Genomic DNA, 16510 nt, shown 5'->3' with positions numbered 1-16510 from the left:
TTAGCGATAATTTATAAAAACACATTACACAATACAATTTTATTTAATTTTATTTAAGATATAGGGGTATTTTTTCAAATGATAAAATTACATTTTGATACTTTCGTTCGGTTCGACTACACAAATATTGACATTTGATAATCAATCATTATCAGAAAGTTTCTCAACATTTTAGGTATTTTCCTTTAGCACCTATCTATGTATTATTTATTAAATATCGCCCTGTCAGCCATACCCAGCTTGCTGCTTATACCAACACCTTACACCAAATCATTAAGAAACTTCAGGCATTATTGCAATCGGTTATATTCCATAAACGATTATTCGCACGTGAAAAAGGAGACGTGAATGTCCTACGTAATCTACAGAGAGATCAGACTTACATAAACCGTCAATTACCGGCTTGGAGAAATCATGCAACGCAATGAAAACTTGATATCCTTGAAGGGAATGCACACAGGCGACGTGTGTCATTATCTTACTCATTATAACGATAATAATTATCCTCTGTCCCCTCATTTTTCTTATAAGTTGACGACGACATGGACAGTGATACAAAACCAATACACGGCACGGATCAAAGAGGACGGGATCAAAGCCATACCGACGTCACTGTTCGTTGATCGCATCCGCTTTTCCACAGTCACTGAGAGGGAAATACTTTAAGAGCGAAATTCTTTGCAAGACTGGCATTCAACTTTGCAGCTGTATTTAAATATTCATTCATAGAACAGTTACATAAGATCAAATCAAAAATTACATTGATATCTTTAAATTCTGTGTGTATGTGTGTGTGTATATTAAACTTAAAAATTGAGTTAGCTTTTCACTTATCTATTTTTAATGTCTATAAAAAATTATGGAATTATAATATTCATAGTTACTATAATTTTTTCATAAAGTTTCTTAGTAACATGTAGCAATTTTTGAAAAAGAATATGCAGATATTTTAAAAGGATTATCCAAGCAATTTGCGATTTTGCTTAACTGAATTGCAAGCTGCTGTAAAAGCATTGAAATAATCGCTTTGTTCGCAGCCGATCTTGCATATTCGGTTTATCAGCACGAAGCACAAAATATTTCTCTTTGCGCCTTCTGCATACTTGTCTCTTTTCTTCTTTTCTCTCATAAAGTGAAAAGAGTCGACGATGCGAGCTGTCGCCTCCTCTTTTCATAGTAAACACATACATATGTTCGTACTAAAAATCATCAACAAGTATCCATTTGTGTTTTCTTCATTCTCAATAACACGAGCAGATACTCGTTGATAATTTCCTTTATTGAATGCTCTATTGTATGCAATTATTTTCAAAAATCTAACAAATTTCAATATCGATACGATATCGCCAGAAAAATGCCGCTATTCTTAAATATCATTATTTCTAACAAAAAAAGTATTACAAAAACCACTTGGCACAGAGAAAATACCGCATCGTCTGAATGTGAATATGTAGAAAACAGAAAGTTAAAGATGCCTTCTCCCGTCATCTCTCGCGAACGCTAGAATCACCGTTTTACGTCACGCCAACTCGTGATGTACTCCAATTTGCGGCACATGAATACCAGTTTATACCGGCACTCTTGGGACGTGAATTTACGGGCAGCATGCTCGCGGCTTGCCTACCCTATTCGAAAGCGAACTGAATTTTCGATATAAATCAGGTGAACTCCGAAAGACGTCGACGGAGATGCGCGAAGCGGCGGTACCCCGTCATTGTTTCGCTGCTCTTGCGAGGCGATGAATGAAACGGCCGCGAATGAAGTTAATCCGCATTCATAATCGACGCGTACAATACACGCGCGACTTCTATACAATGTGTGTGTGTGTGTGTATGTGTGTGTAGATGTGTATGTGCGACCTTAAAGGATCGTTCCTGTGAGCGACGCCATTCACGCGTTAATTCTCTCTTTCTTGCGTCCCTCTCTTTACTTCCCTTAGCCCGCACCGGTACCTGAATGCGACCGGAAGTCCTTTCACGCGTCCCGATTTTGTCATCTCGTCGAAAGAAAGACCCCCGGCGAGCTTCAATCTGCTTTTCAATCTCTATGAAGCAAGAGCAAGCGAACGGATTTTTAATTTTTTAATTTTTTTACTTATCGTTATAGACTGATGAACTTTGTCAAATTAAATGATATATATGAAAATATAAAGAAATATAAAATGCAATCGAAATTATTGTTAATATTTGAAAAAAAGTTCAATAACTTTTAATCTTTCAAAAAATTTATATGCCGTTATAGCTTCTTAGTGGACGCATTTTTTATTTTTGTCAATTCTATTGCAATGTTACCATAAACAATGCACGTCGAAAATACTCGAAATATTTATTTCTATGGACGTCGAAAATATTCGAAATATTTATTTCTATGAATAGATTCTCTGATCTCTAATAATAGAGACAGCTCTTCAATCTTTATGAAGCGAAAAAACGGATTTTTAATAAAATTGTTTTATTGGAACTGATGAACCTTGTCGAATTAAATAATATATAGAAATATAAAAAATATAACATACAATCGAAATGATTGTTAATATTTATAAAAAAAGATTTAATAACGTTTAATCTTTAAACAAAATTATATGCTGCTACAGCATCTTTAATCTTAAAAACACTTTTTTATTCATATCGAGTCTGCAGCAATGTTACCATAAACAACACATGTCGAAAATATTCGGAATATTTATTTCTACGAATAGACTAACAATAGAAACAGCGAAGCATAGTTCTGCATACTCTGTATATGTAATTCAACTAGCAACTCGGTTTACATTTGAAGAACGTTCAAGATGAACTCTGCTTCTCGGATCGCTGCACTCAGCAGTCACATAAACATTGGTCTGCAGCTGCGGCTTATAATCCTTTCTTCGTAGCATCGTAACAGTATCACGTACCGTATATATTTCGTCTTCTCTGCATGATTCTTCTCAGCATTAAATAATTTTCCGTCAAACATTTTTTAAAAGGAATGAATAAAGCTCTTCTCTTTCCTCAGACAATATTAAATTATATTATTCTCTGTTATTATTTTAAAATAATATATATTTTTAAATATATACATATATTTATAACAAAAAATTGTACTTATATATTATTTAAAAATATATTTAAAATTATTATTATATTATTTAAAAATATATTTAAAAGAAATTAAAAATATGACATATAAATCTTGTTTTCTTGCGCGTTGACTCTAATTATTCCGTTCCCAAAATTTTCCCATCGGCTACCGTAACAATCGCGCACATTGTTCTAAAGATACATCACTTTCTACAACCGTCCGCTTTTAATTAGCAGGTATCGCACGCGAGAGCGATTTCAATCTGCGGCGACTCGTGGCGGATATTCGAAATGGCCTTGCGCCACGGAGGGACAAGCATCATCGTGTTCGTGCATCTGTGAACCGATTATGCTACAGTCTCAATGGACACGGCAGCTATTCGTGTCTCGAATTAATTCTAACTGATCGAATTAGGGGGAACGAAGAGACGCTCGTTGAAATCATATAATAAAAGGTCTGTTCTCTACTTACATTTTTTCATGACGAGCTCGCACGTGTCGTTTTCATAAACGCTTCGTAATCTCGATTGATTTAGAAGGCGGAAGAGGAATAAAAGCCTTTGTAATAAAGAAATATAATCTAATATAATCTATTACTTATCATATGTATAACAAAAATACTTGTCAAAACTTGTTTTGATCATCTTTCTTCATGTTCATAGATTAGACGTATCGTGATAAGCAAAACAAATCGCCCGGTTTCGTTTATCAGCAACTCTATTCTTTGTTATATCACCGTTTCGATAACGAGAAGAAAACAGGATAACGGTACATTCTCGTTTGATTCATCGTGAATATTAGCAACCCGATTGAATCTCAGTTTCATCGTACATTGCAGACGATGATATCGAAAATGCGCTATATGATTCATGTGAAGTAAATAAAACGACCGCAAGATATTCCAAGTAAAGGCGATTGATCAACTTCGAGTAATAACCATATTTATCTTTTGTTTGCTATTGATAGAAAAGACCCACGAAATATCTCGTATCTGTAGATATGAGAGAAACAAAAATACAATAACGGAAGAGGAAGAAAATTCTTGTGTATCGTCAAGTATCGACCCACGAGGCCTGACGCGTTAGGAAAGACCAAAAACGAATCAGTTTTTATAAATCAAGTTCTTTTCTCCCACGTATCCATTATTATATTCATAAATACTAATTTTCAGACACTAGTTTGCTATATAATCGCTTAAAAGAATATAATATAATAAAGTCGACTCGCGTATATCACTTGATATCATACCAATAATTCGAAAAATTTGATTGCAAAAAATAAAATAGATAAACTTATCCGAAGGTTTCTTTTCAATTAATAAATACGTTCATTGATAGGAATAGTTAAAAACCCCAGCTCTTTGCTCTATTACTTTACTTTTGCTATAAATGTGAAAGGTAGAGCAATGTTATTTTCGGTTTCGCGTACACGTCATTTCCAGAATCCAATAAAATTGTGTCATTGCGGATTACTCATCGATGAAGAACAGCAGGACGTAAAACTCCTGAGCACTAAAAGTTGTAATAAAAGTCACGCACCCCGCGGATCATCGTCCCTTCGAAAATAATGCATCCCTTACGAATCATATTTTCTGCAATCGCATTAATTGTGAGAAAGTTTAGGGCATTATTTTTGTGTATAGTACAATAATATTCTATGTAATACTATATATAACATATAAAATAAAAAACAAAAATTATTAAATAATTAACAATTATTACGTAATATTATTATTGTAAAACTTTTGGTAAGAGAAAGAAAAAATAATATTCTTTTTCGTTCTCATGCAGTCTTGTGGAAAAATCAAATGTCAATGACCTCAAAATATACACTAGAAAATTCTCATCATTATCGTAGAGACGCATCTGCTTCCAAAGCGTCGTCGATCAACTAGAATCTAGCTGAGGGGAAAACCGCCCCATGAGATTCTCGTATAGGCCCTATAATGATAGAAGGCGCGCATATTCGGAACATTATACGACGGATATCCCCGAAACCCTGTGGATTGGCGACGCGTTACTCATCCTACCAAATTGCATCAGTAATCCCCGAGCGCCGTCACCATTTACATAAAAATAATTAAAAGCTTCCCTATACGATCTAAAGTTTGAGAAACTATTATTGTAAGATGAAAAACAATAAAACTCGGCAACTCTATGATACATTATATATATATATATATATATATATATATATATATATATAAATTATTTAAAAAATAGTAATTAAAACATTATATACTTAAAAATTAAGTATTCTCTAAAACTAATTTTATTAAAATATCAAGGATTTATTATTTCTAAAATTATCAATAATAATATGTTGCTCTTGTATTAACCTTTTTTTTAATATTTACAATACGAATTAATAAATATTATCAACAAATATGCAAGATTATATATTGCAATAATCAAAAAAACTCGATCGTTACAACTGCATTTAGCAGAGTTCATCGTCGATAAAATTTATGATACATCGGATATTTTTACGATGACAACGAATGAATATCTATCGATCGATTTTCAAAGCAATACAATAAAGACATATCATACTTGGCATTTTATTTAGCGACCCAGACATCATTAACCAAAATCAAGCCAATAAATTCATATCAGCTGCTTTCATAATAAAGTATTGCACTGTTGAAAATTAAGGCACAATTGTGTACATGTTATGCAAAAATTTATATTAATGACATACGAATTTTCGGAGAATGCGAATTTTAGCGATTAAAAAAGATTGAATTTTTTTTCTTATCGAAAACTAAACAGATAATTTAAAAAATTGATGATAAAGTACACAATAAAATGTGACAAGAAAAAATTTTCTATATATTTTTGTTTCAACTTGGGATACAATTGATCATCGTCCTTTTGAAAAATTGAAATTTTATTCTACATTTTTTTTTATTTATTCAAGTAACACTTGTACCATTCATTTTCCTTTTTGATCATTTTTGTCTACATATGTGTAGACATTATATAAAACTATATATAATTATATAATTTTTATACATTTATATATTTATCTTATATAAAATGTGAAATATACTGTTACATATATGTATATATATGCTGTTATCTTATATATTCTATAATTATACTATCTTTAATTATACTATATAATTATATTATATTATATTGCATAATAATATTTAATTATACTATATAATATTACTTAATTATAATAATAGGTAGTATGATATACATTTATAAATATTATTATCTTGTTTTATCATAAAATAATGAAGAAACTCGTCAAAGTGTACGTCAAAGTGTAACATTATGTCTATTTAAATTAATGCGGTAAAAATTACTTTATTCTATGTGTGACTTTTAATTAATTTTTAATATGAGTGATATCACAGTAAAAAGTTATTTAGCTTAATGATATTAATATTATGATTGTATTCTGGGAGAATGATACTATACCTATATTTGATATAAACTTAATTATTTTAAAACTTAAAGAAGTCGTGAAACTATATCGATTATTAAAACTATAATTACATTAGTGAAAATATTATATATCACGTTTTTGTAGATTTTTAGAGAAGTAATAATCAAAGATAAGAATAAATAATTAAAGATATGCACAGTCTTCAAATATGTTTAAGTATCTCGTTAAGTTTGTTATGAACAATTATTATGAAAGTTATGTTAGTTATATAAGAATAAAATATCGAATACCAATTTTTAATCCAAGACCGTACGAAACTCACAAAATGTACATAATTGTATAATACATTATGTACATTTTTATTATATATGTTGTATATTTTAATAAGTACTAGAAAAAGTAATAATTATTTATTTTGCCAAAGCAAATCCCACTCGATTGTTTTCGATATCAAACTCGATGTAAAGACGACCAATAAATGCAACGCCTAATTCCCAATTGAATTCTTTAAAGTCATAACCCAAAAAGCTGCTTCTACATGAAGTATTACCTTCATCTGGGAACTGTACAGAAATAAATATATAATGTAAATTTCTTTTATATAAACTTAAATAATTTAAATAATTTACCTATAACACTCACTTGAATAATGTAATCTTTACCGGTAAGATTGAATGCCTTACCACCCAAAATAAAACGAATTGTAGGTAACTCAGGAATTCGACTGCAATTCACCTTTAAACAAAAGATAATATCAAATTAATAATTAATAATATCTAATAAACATATTAAGTATGTTCAACTAAAATGTGGATTAATGTCGTTGTTTCATAGAAAGTTATGTTATATTTGAACGTACCTAATATTTATTTTTATCGCTATTTACCAATTTTTTATTATTTTTTTCATTAAAGGTCGTCTAATTACGTCCTTTGTAAAACATGATCGTTTACTTACTCTTTCCATTCCATCAATATTAGTAGTTCCAATAAGTTCGTTAATAGTTTTGACATCTGATGTTGGTCCATATGTTTCCCCCATACCTGTATCGGCAATAGCTTGACAACTACTCTGGCACAGACTGATATTATTTACTTCAATCCTGTAAAACGATAACATTAACGTCAATTTGTTGAAACATGATTAATATAATTTAAAAAATAACATACTTGTCCATGGTAAATTGCCAAAATCCTTTGTGAGTAACAGGAACATACGTAAAATTACCATCATAATGAGCAGGATCGGAACCACCCAATATAAACTCACCATCTAACTCGGCTGAAGGGTCTCTGCACAAATTGCATAATTTTATCGTGATATGTGTGTGTGTGTGTGTGTGTGTGTGTGTGTGTGTGTGTGTGTGTGTGTGTGATAATTAAGATTAAATTAAATCTAATGTATAAATGTAAATATTATTTTAATTAAAAAATTTATAATAATATATAAATAATAAATTTATGTGATAATATTAATATATAAATATTAATATACATACAAATATAATTGTATGTATATTTATTAAGAACTTTTATTTAGAGATATGCATTGTTCATAAGTAGAGAAGATATGTACCTATTTAGATAAAAACTGAAAATGTGTGATGACACTAGATTTTGATTAACCATGTTGTCGAAGACAGGTATTATATTATTATCAGATATGTAGGAATAAGCCAAGCCCAAGATACCATCAAATGGTGCAGGAAGAAATAGTTCTTCGTTTGACATATTAGTTAGTTCTGCAAATGTTTGATTTTGAACATTGAAGCCGGCAACCTATAATAAAATTGGTAATGAAATATCGCCATGAAATAATATATCACCATTTTATTTTGCCGCGCAAAAATAATATGATTATTTAAGTAATATTTAAACTATAATTGCATGATTATAATTGCAACTAAATTGAATTGTTGATTTAATGATAACTTACATTTACTATATCAGTAGATATGAGTCCATCTATAATGCTATTGAAGTATTTTATTTGAATCAAAGCATTTTTTGCTATATATGTGTTGGATGCTGTACTATTATATTGATTATGTATTACTGTAAAGCATATTTAGTAATATCACAAATTAACGATATTAGAAAGATTTTAAAAATATATACATATATAGAGAGATATTGTCTTATTAATCTATAATAAATATATAATCTTCTTTTATAAATCGATTATATATGTAAATGTGTTTGTCGAATTAACTCTTGAATCATCTTCATTTGTTAAAGCTTGTATCTTTAGAGAGTGAATGTGATAAATTGTTTAAATTAATTTATGTACGCAAATTCCAAAGTTTGCCTTTGTAATATTTATACTATATAATATTAAATATTAAATTCGTATCTGCGTTCAACTTTATAAATATCCCAAGATTATACTTAAAAAATATACGATCGTAGATAGAATATATATATATATATATATATATATATATATATATATATACAAATAAATTACTTACAACAAGCAGTGAGATTGCACTTTTTAGATGGTATCCAAAGATTTGCAGAACCAGTATCAAATATTACTTTAAATTCTTGCGGCGGAGTTCCAATGGTAATAACGCCATAATAATTTATGTTCTGATAATTGGACAAAATTACTGAAGGAAAATCATCATCACTATCATTTAACGAAAGAAGTTCTTGCAAGTTCGTGTCAACTTTTGTCAAACATTGTGGAGTGGAATCCATCTTATGCAATGAAATCCTTGAAATAACATAAAGAATATACATATATATATATATAAACTTGCTACCATATATATATAAAATGTGAATATTTGAAATGACTAGCAGATATTTCAAATTTAAATATCTCAGAAATGAACTATTAGGTTGGCAACTAAGTTCCCGCCGTTTTTGAAAAGTTGTAAACAAGGGAGAATACATTATTGCTTAATTAGTTGTTAATTTTTATTGAAAAATAAACTTTTAAAAAATTTAAAAAAACGACGGGAACTTAGTTGCCAACCCAATATATAACTTACATATTTATATAAGTACGTTACACACTTAAATATAAATATATCAGAAACGTTTATTAACTCAATGATTTTGCTTTATATTATATGATCGTCATATTGCATATATATCTCTATCAACTATTAAAAATGCAAAGAATGTCAGAAAAATAAATAATATTATACAAAGCAACTCATTACATCTATAGGTGACTTGCTAACGGGTGAAAAAATAATATACAATTAAATTGTTTTGACTGCACGATATTTACGTTAACGATCGCCGTTTCAATGTAGATAAAAGCAATATGGACAAAAGCGAACGTTACGAAAGAACAAAGAGAGAGAGAGAGAGAGAGTCACTATTTCAAAAATATCCTTTTCTTATTTACCCTTTAAGTAATAAATAAAAATATACATTTTAACCAAAGAAATTTTATCTAATTTATATGGAAGCATTGATTGCATTTGTACAAGTCACGTGTTTAATCCAAGAAATCATGGGATTACGAGAAAAAATAGATCTCATTAATTTCGATATTTAACATACCAATATATAATACAAAATATATACTAACTTGTTCAATTTCGCGTCAGTTGTCACAAAGAGCAATGTCACTATCACAAATAAGCGAAACATATTTCTGAATTTATTTATTACTAAAATCCCGATTCGTGAAAATTTGAACAACGAGTTTCTTTCGATACTTTATGACTAAATACACAGAAAGATAAAATGTTGTTGTTCGTCCCTAACACTCCTCTGAACACGGTTTCGAAAGCGTTTATATATTGTATGTATACAATCGTTGAATGCTTGAATAGGGAGAAAACGCGCGAAACATTCGAAAAACCTTGATAGATTTCCATCAATCAATTTAACTTAAATATATCATATTTTGCATCGTATATTCTTAATTAAGAACATTTATTTACATAAATTCACGATTGATAATAAACAACAATTCTTTCTAAAAAATACATTGTTTATATCGATTAGACAGAATCATGCATTATTAACTTTACAATAAATAATTTTAAAAAAATAATATTTAAGAAAAATTCAATTTGGAGTGTAATTATCAAGATATTTAATATAAAAAATTGATGAATTTTAATTTATAATAAATTGACAAGTTATGAATTCTATTAAATTTTATCATAAAAAGATCATAATGAATTTTATCGAAAAAATCGTAGAATGATATATAAAAACAAAAATTAATTTAATATATTATTCATCTTTGAGGTCTGCAAGATTCTAAAACTCATTATAATGGTATTGACAAATTAAGAGAAAGAAGAAACAGGGGAAATAAGAGTATCGTACATACAAAGAAAAACACGTTGAATTGTTCATCAAGAATCGTCAAAAACGAGATCGTTTGGATCGAAATTTATTTCAGAAAAGATATAGAAGGGACCCTGGAGATTTGCGCAATATGATGGCGTAAGGGAGTTCCACGCATCTCGTGTACATGTGTTTAACGTGCACAGGGACGAGCGAGACATCCATCTAGACCAGCATGGTGCACCGCGATCACGATACGCAACTGATCTCCGCTCTTCCGTGTCGGGTCGACACGCTTTCCGAGCAGCCCGGTGGCAGGATTCGACGGGAATTTCTAAGAGGGTGTTTGGGAATAAGGGTAACCTGGAAGACGAGGGACAAAAATAGGGGTCTACAAGATTCGAACGACACTACTCGAATGGATAACGTTATAATGCGCGATTCAACCGAGGGCACAAGAATAGTTGAGAAATATGAGAAGCGACGTAAAGAGTTGTTTCAGATTTAACAAATCTAGAACAAACGTTTGATCGTTTACTTTTCATAAGAAATATCGATCAATTAAGAACTTATTTATTACGCATGATATATTTTTCTGTTTATTATTTTTCCTGAATATGAAATATCGAAAATAAATATTGAAAACTATTTCATTAAATTGACTGTTGTTGTTTTATTAAAAATATTTTTAAATTTTAATTAATAAATTAAAATAAGAGAAAAATCTTTAATTAATATACAATTATGTATACGCGAGAAAAATATTTTCATATGTAAATAAATTTATAAATAAAAATATGTATATATCGCGTCTCTTCTTTTATGCGTGTCTGCGGTACAACGTGTTTCCTGCCGTATGTTTCAGCACCAATCTCGCAGCCGGAGATCTTTGCCGAATACTTAAAGTTTGATACTTCCATGAATTTTTTAGCACACCGCGAATAAGCGTAGGATCGTATCCTACGTGAATGTTTGTGCGTCGCAATTGCGTATTCCAGCGCCTCGCGGCTATCGGCATACAGACGGCAACTTTGCCGTTGTGCTGGAGACAATCGAATAGTTAAGTACGCTGGAATCTCCGATATCATGAACCCTCTGATTTTAATTTAAAATAAAACGAAAAGCACATATTTCTTAAAGGGAAAAGATAGGATGTTTCTCTAATACTTTATATTAACACACAATATTATTAAATCTATTTTATACTTAAAAATAATGACAGAAAATCGATATAATATTCTGTACATTACAAATAATCGAAACAATTATAAATACATAATCACATCAAATTATTACTACAAGGAAGCAAATTCCTATCGGATGTATATTATATTTTACGTTAAATGCAAAAGTCGCCGCGCCTCTATTCGCCATTATTTTTCGATAGAAGATATTTCTTCACCGTTTTAATTTGCAGTGTAAAAAAAAGGATAATTGAAGAGTAAGTGTATCGTAGATACCATAAAATTAAAAATGTGTTTTCATCGGCGCGAGGTAATTATATGCAAAAAGCTTGAACGATAAGCAGTCACGCGAAAAAGCTCAAGCTTTTGCTTCGTTCTAATAATAATCTCGTATCTGTTCATCAAGGGACTGAGGCACGTGTCTCCGTAGCTATTTCAATTCTGTCTCGACTGGAGATAAATGCGGGAATGATGGTAAAAGATTGGCGCACATCTCTTATCTCAGTATTGTTTATTTATTATTTTTCAATATAGAATTTTTTTTTAAACTTTTCCATCTTCGAATGTTTAGCAGTTTCAATGCGATGACAATAAAAAATATAAAGAAAAGAAATCGAGCAAATGCAATGTTCAGACGTGTGTTTGCGCAAATGCTCAAATTTCTTGAAATTCCATAAAATTTACATTTCATATTTTTGTTGTTTTATTCATGCATTCTCGAGATTATTTTATTTTGCACTCTGTCTTGTTTTTGCTTACATACCACGTAATAAATCAAGTTAAATAAATCAAAATTGAGCAAAATAATAGTAAAAGTCACTAAAAGTAAAAAATGCTGCTATAAATCAACTTTTATAGATAACTTCACAGAAGATCTTAATTTTCCTTAAGAACCGCGAAAAGATATAACAAAACAGGATTTTACATTAAGTATTCCCTTGAAATCACTCGTAAAACCATACTAAAATATTTGAACTGTTGTATCCGAAATATTTTTACAAAATCGATTATTATTTAAAGTGAAAAAAAAATAAGTTTATATCGCAGTATTTCAAAAATTAAATAATGGTTAAACGTAATGGAACGTAATGCATTTTAACATTAAAATATCGCAATGAAATCCATTCTATTACGATTACACAATAACATGCCAATTCACTTCGTTAAAAAATGCTGATCTAGCGTCATCGATTTTCTCATATAGAGGAAAAGAGAGAAAAGTATTGCTCATCGGCGTCATTTGATCGCGATAACGCGGAAGTGTCGGCAGTTTCACGCGCGGCAATAATACGTCGAATGACGGAGCAGTCTCGCAGGACAATCGTTCGTAGGGCCGTTCGTAGGGTGTCGAAATGCAATTCATCATGCTGCAGGCAGAGCTATAGAAAGAGAGAAAGAATGGTGGAGGAAACGGTGGGAGGTGGTGGCACGATGGGTGCGACTGGGCCCCAGAAGCCTCTCTCGGTGCCCTCGCACGCACTCGACGCATCAATCTTCTTCGCCAACAATGTTCGCGTAAATTACCCTCATCGATATCAAAGTGACGAGGGTGGCAGCCAGCGACGGCCGGCGGTGGAGCTTGCGGAAGAGACCGACCCTTATCTCGCACGCGTTGGAAAATTGAGTTTACAGAAGGACCTCTCTCGCGAGGATCCAACCTCGAAAGAAGAAGGCTCTCTCTTTCTTCTCGAACTGTCGACTGTCACTTGCACATGATGAACATTCCGTCACTTGTTCTACGACAGCGAGGGTGTTAGGGCGTTACAAAAGGGTTGAATTCTTTCAGAGAACAACAAGAAATATAAGTGAAGAAGTAAAAATTACGACAAATCTTTAGAAACTTATTTTAACGTACTGACCTTATGTACTTGTATACTGACTTTGTATAAAATATTTTATTGAAAATAATTTTAATGTGTGTTTTATTATCCGATTAAAAGTCTAGAAAGTTTTATATTTAAAATTTTATATTTAGAATTCTTAAGAGAGAATTCTTACATAATATAAATACGCGATTCATAATCTTATAATTATTTGTTATTTTAATATGCGATTCATAATCTTATAATTTGTTAATTTAAAGATATGTCTTAGAATGCAATATGACATATAATTCTGAGAAAATACGTTTATTTATTGCATCTACGGTTCACGATATTCGAGGACGTAAAAAAATAGATGAAAATAGATAAAATAATAATACATGCAACGCGTTTATATCGAATCTCAGTTCGAAGGCGGTTTGTAAATTCAAATATGCGCCTCAGGTTGCAATGACATCAATAGCGCTATAAATTATTAGCATAGCATGCTTCGAGCATGCTCACGATGTGTACATACACAGCAGAGTTCGGTAATGCGGCTTTAAATTTTCTTCAGGCATTCTCGGAAATTCACGTAGTACGGGAGAAGCTGCAGGTAGACGAGGGATTAGACCGTAAAAGTTTCGACCGAATCTCAGAGCAACAGCGTCAACGTACCAACGATATCGGAACTTAATGTACTGTTATGATCTTTATAGCTGCCGTTCATAGGCCATTACGATTGAGTTTTCACGCCAAAACAGACTCAACCGCTACGGGAAATTTATATCATCCGCTATAAACGTCTTCGTAGATGGAATACTTGCGACAAGGGCGAATCAGAAAGGGAGAGTGCGTTTCTCGTCAGAAATTATTTTCTAAGTTCGCGTGAAATATTTAATAACTTCTGCTCATGATTCAAGAGTTCCTAAAATAATTTTGTTTCTGTTAAAGAAGATTATTTCTTTTTTTCTAATTAAATGTTATCATATTAAAAACAAAATTGAAATAATTTATGTGAATGTTTTTTTCGCACATCTTTGATTTAATACTATTATTAAATTTTTGATTTAATAATATAATACTTTTTCATTTTATTTATCAACATCAATGTAAAATAGCAAATAATAATCGCTCGATAATAATCAATTTTCCACATTATTAATATTCAACACAATTTGCGAAATCATGGTATTTGAATATGAGATCAATTTCTAGGAGCTCTTTAACGAAGCTTATTTTATTCATTGAAGAGTCGAAAGGCGCTGCTGAATTGCGCGCTAATTGTATTAATTGCGAAATTTTTGTAGCATCCATTAAGAACAGAAATTTTTCCAATCTCTTCACGCAGTCCTTTCTTGTATTCTTGATCTACATATTTGATTCGAGAAAAGGTGACACCGAGATATTATTTTTAATTGCGTCGCGCGATATATTATCGCACTTTTATCATCGCAATCTTCCGCGATTAATACGATAGAGCAAATTGCAATCAGAAAAACGCGCCTGTATCGTAACGACCGAACAGCACCCCCGTTATGCGTTTAAATGCACGCGACGGTATGCATAATGCAGCTATACTTCGATCGATAAGTCGACGAGTTAGTGCGGCTTGCACGGAGACCTTCGGATCGCAGAGAGATTATCTTAAAGCGGTGATAACGAGCTGTTCTTTCATCGAAAGGAAGTATGTTAATTCTTGTTCATATACAAAGATGAGAGTGAAGAGAGTAAAACGGGAAAAATTTTGAATTTCTCGGTCCGTAAAAATGCTATATTTACGAGAAAGCTTCAAGATTAATTAGATAGATCCACTGTAACTTTCTCCTCCAATTTTTTCTCCAATTCTTATTAAGTCGAGCAAAGAGAAAATGATTTTTATAACATTATCATAAATGTAATTATGTATAAATTATGTAAAAAAAATTCATATTGATGACATATGAACTTTATTAGTTGACGATTAGAAAAGATTGAATTTTTTTTCTTATCAAAAATTAAACAAATAATTTAAAAAATTGATGATAAAATACACAATAAAATATAACAAAGAAGATTTTCTACATATTTTTGATGAATTTTTGTTTTGGATTGGAACATAATCGAGCATCGTTTTTTTGAAAAATTGAAATTTTAATTATTTTACATTTTCTTTTTTATTTACTCAAATAAAATTTAAACATTCACTTTCCCTTTTGATCGTTTTTGTCTACATATATATTGTCTTTTATGAATATATAAAACATTTATAATTTATATATATTTATATATTTATCTTATATAAAATGTGAAATATATTGTTACTTATATGTATACGTATACTATTACTTATGAACATATCCTATTAATTATACTATCGAGTTATACTATATAATTATATTATATTACATAGTAATGTTTAATTATATAATAACATTTAATTATATTATATAACAATAGATAGTATTATATATATTGATAAATATTATTACCTTGTTTTATCGTGTAATAACGAAGAAATTCGTCAAAGTGTACAGTTTGTGTAACAGTATGTTGCTTGCGTTAAAGCAGTAAAAATTACTTCATTCTATGTGTGATTTTTAACTATAATTAATTTTTAATATGAGTGATATCATAGTAAAAAAAGTTATTCAGCTCAATGATATTATGATTGTATTCTAGGAAGATAATACATCCTACATAAATTTAATTGTTGTAAAACTTAAAAAGGTCGAAAAATGTATCAAATTATTAAAACTATAATTACATTAGTGAAAATATGTTATATATCACTCTTTGTTTGATGAATGTTCTTGTAGATTTTT

At 30.3% G+C, this 16510-nt stretch overlaps 1 protein-coding gene across 1 annotated transcript; it reads right to left on the bottom strand.

The window, feature by feature from the left end:
- Nucleotides 1-6769: 6769 nt before the first annotated feature.
- LOC105254123 (lysosomal aspartic protease-like) lies at nucleotides 6770-10161 on the bottom strand. Its single transcript, XM_020028397.2, has 8 exons — nucleotides 10008-10161; nucleotides 8929-9176; nucleotides 8394-8512; nucleotides 8034-8236; nucleotides 7628-7750; nucleotides 7416-7560; nucleotides 7101-7193; nucleotides 6770-7021 (listed from the first exon to the last, which is right to left on the bottom strand). Exons 1-8 carry the CDS (start codon nucleotides 10067-10069, stop codon nucleotides 6869-6871), a joined length of 1146 nt encoding a protein of 381 aa, XP_019883956.2. The 5' UTR covers nucleotides 10070-10161; the 3' UTR covers nucleotides 6770-6868.
- Nucleotides 10162-16510: the final 6349 nt, after the last annotated feature.

The sequence above is a fragment of the Camponotus floridanus genome, unplaced genomic scaffold (assembly GCF_003227725.1).
Source record: "Camponotus floridanus strain SB8 unplaced genomic scaffold, Cflo_v7.5 scaffold80, whole genome shotgun sequence".
Lineage (NCBI taxonomy): Eukaryota > Metazoa > Arthropoda > Insecta > Hymenoptera > Formicidae > Camponotus > Camponotus floridanus.
The sequence above is the reverse complement of the archived record's forward strand: the minus strand, read 5'-3'. Positions and strand labels throughout refer to the sequence as shown.

Bases quoted from the DNA above. Each gene is read 5' to 3' on its own strand.
- LOC105254123 (XM_020028397.2), bottom strand. From the start codon at position 10,069: ATGTTTCGCTTATTTGTGATAGTGACATTGCTCTTTGTGACAACTGAC. The intron at 8,237-8,393 runs GTAAGTTATCAT...ATTTTATTATAG, and splicing joins TATCTACTGATATAGTAAAT to GTTGCCGGCTTCAATGTTCA. The intron at 7,751-8,033 runs GTACATATCTTC...CAATTTGTGCAG, and splicing joins TTCAGTTTTTATCTAAATAG to AGACCCTTCAGCCGAGTTAG.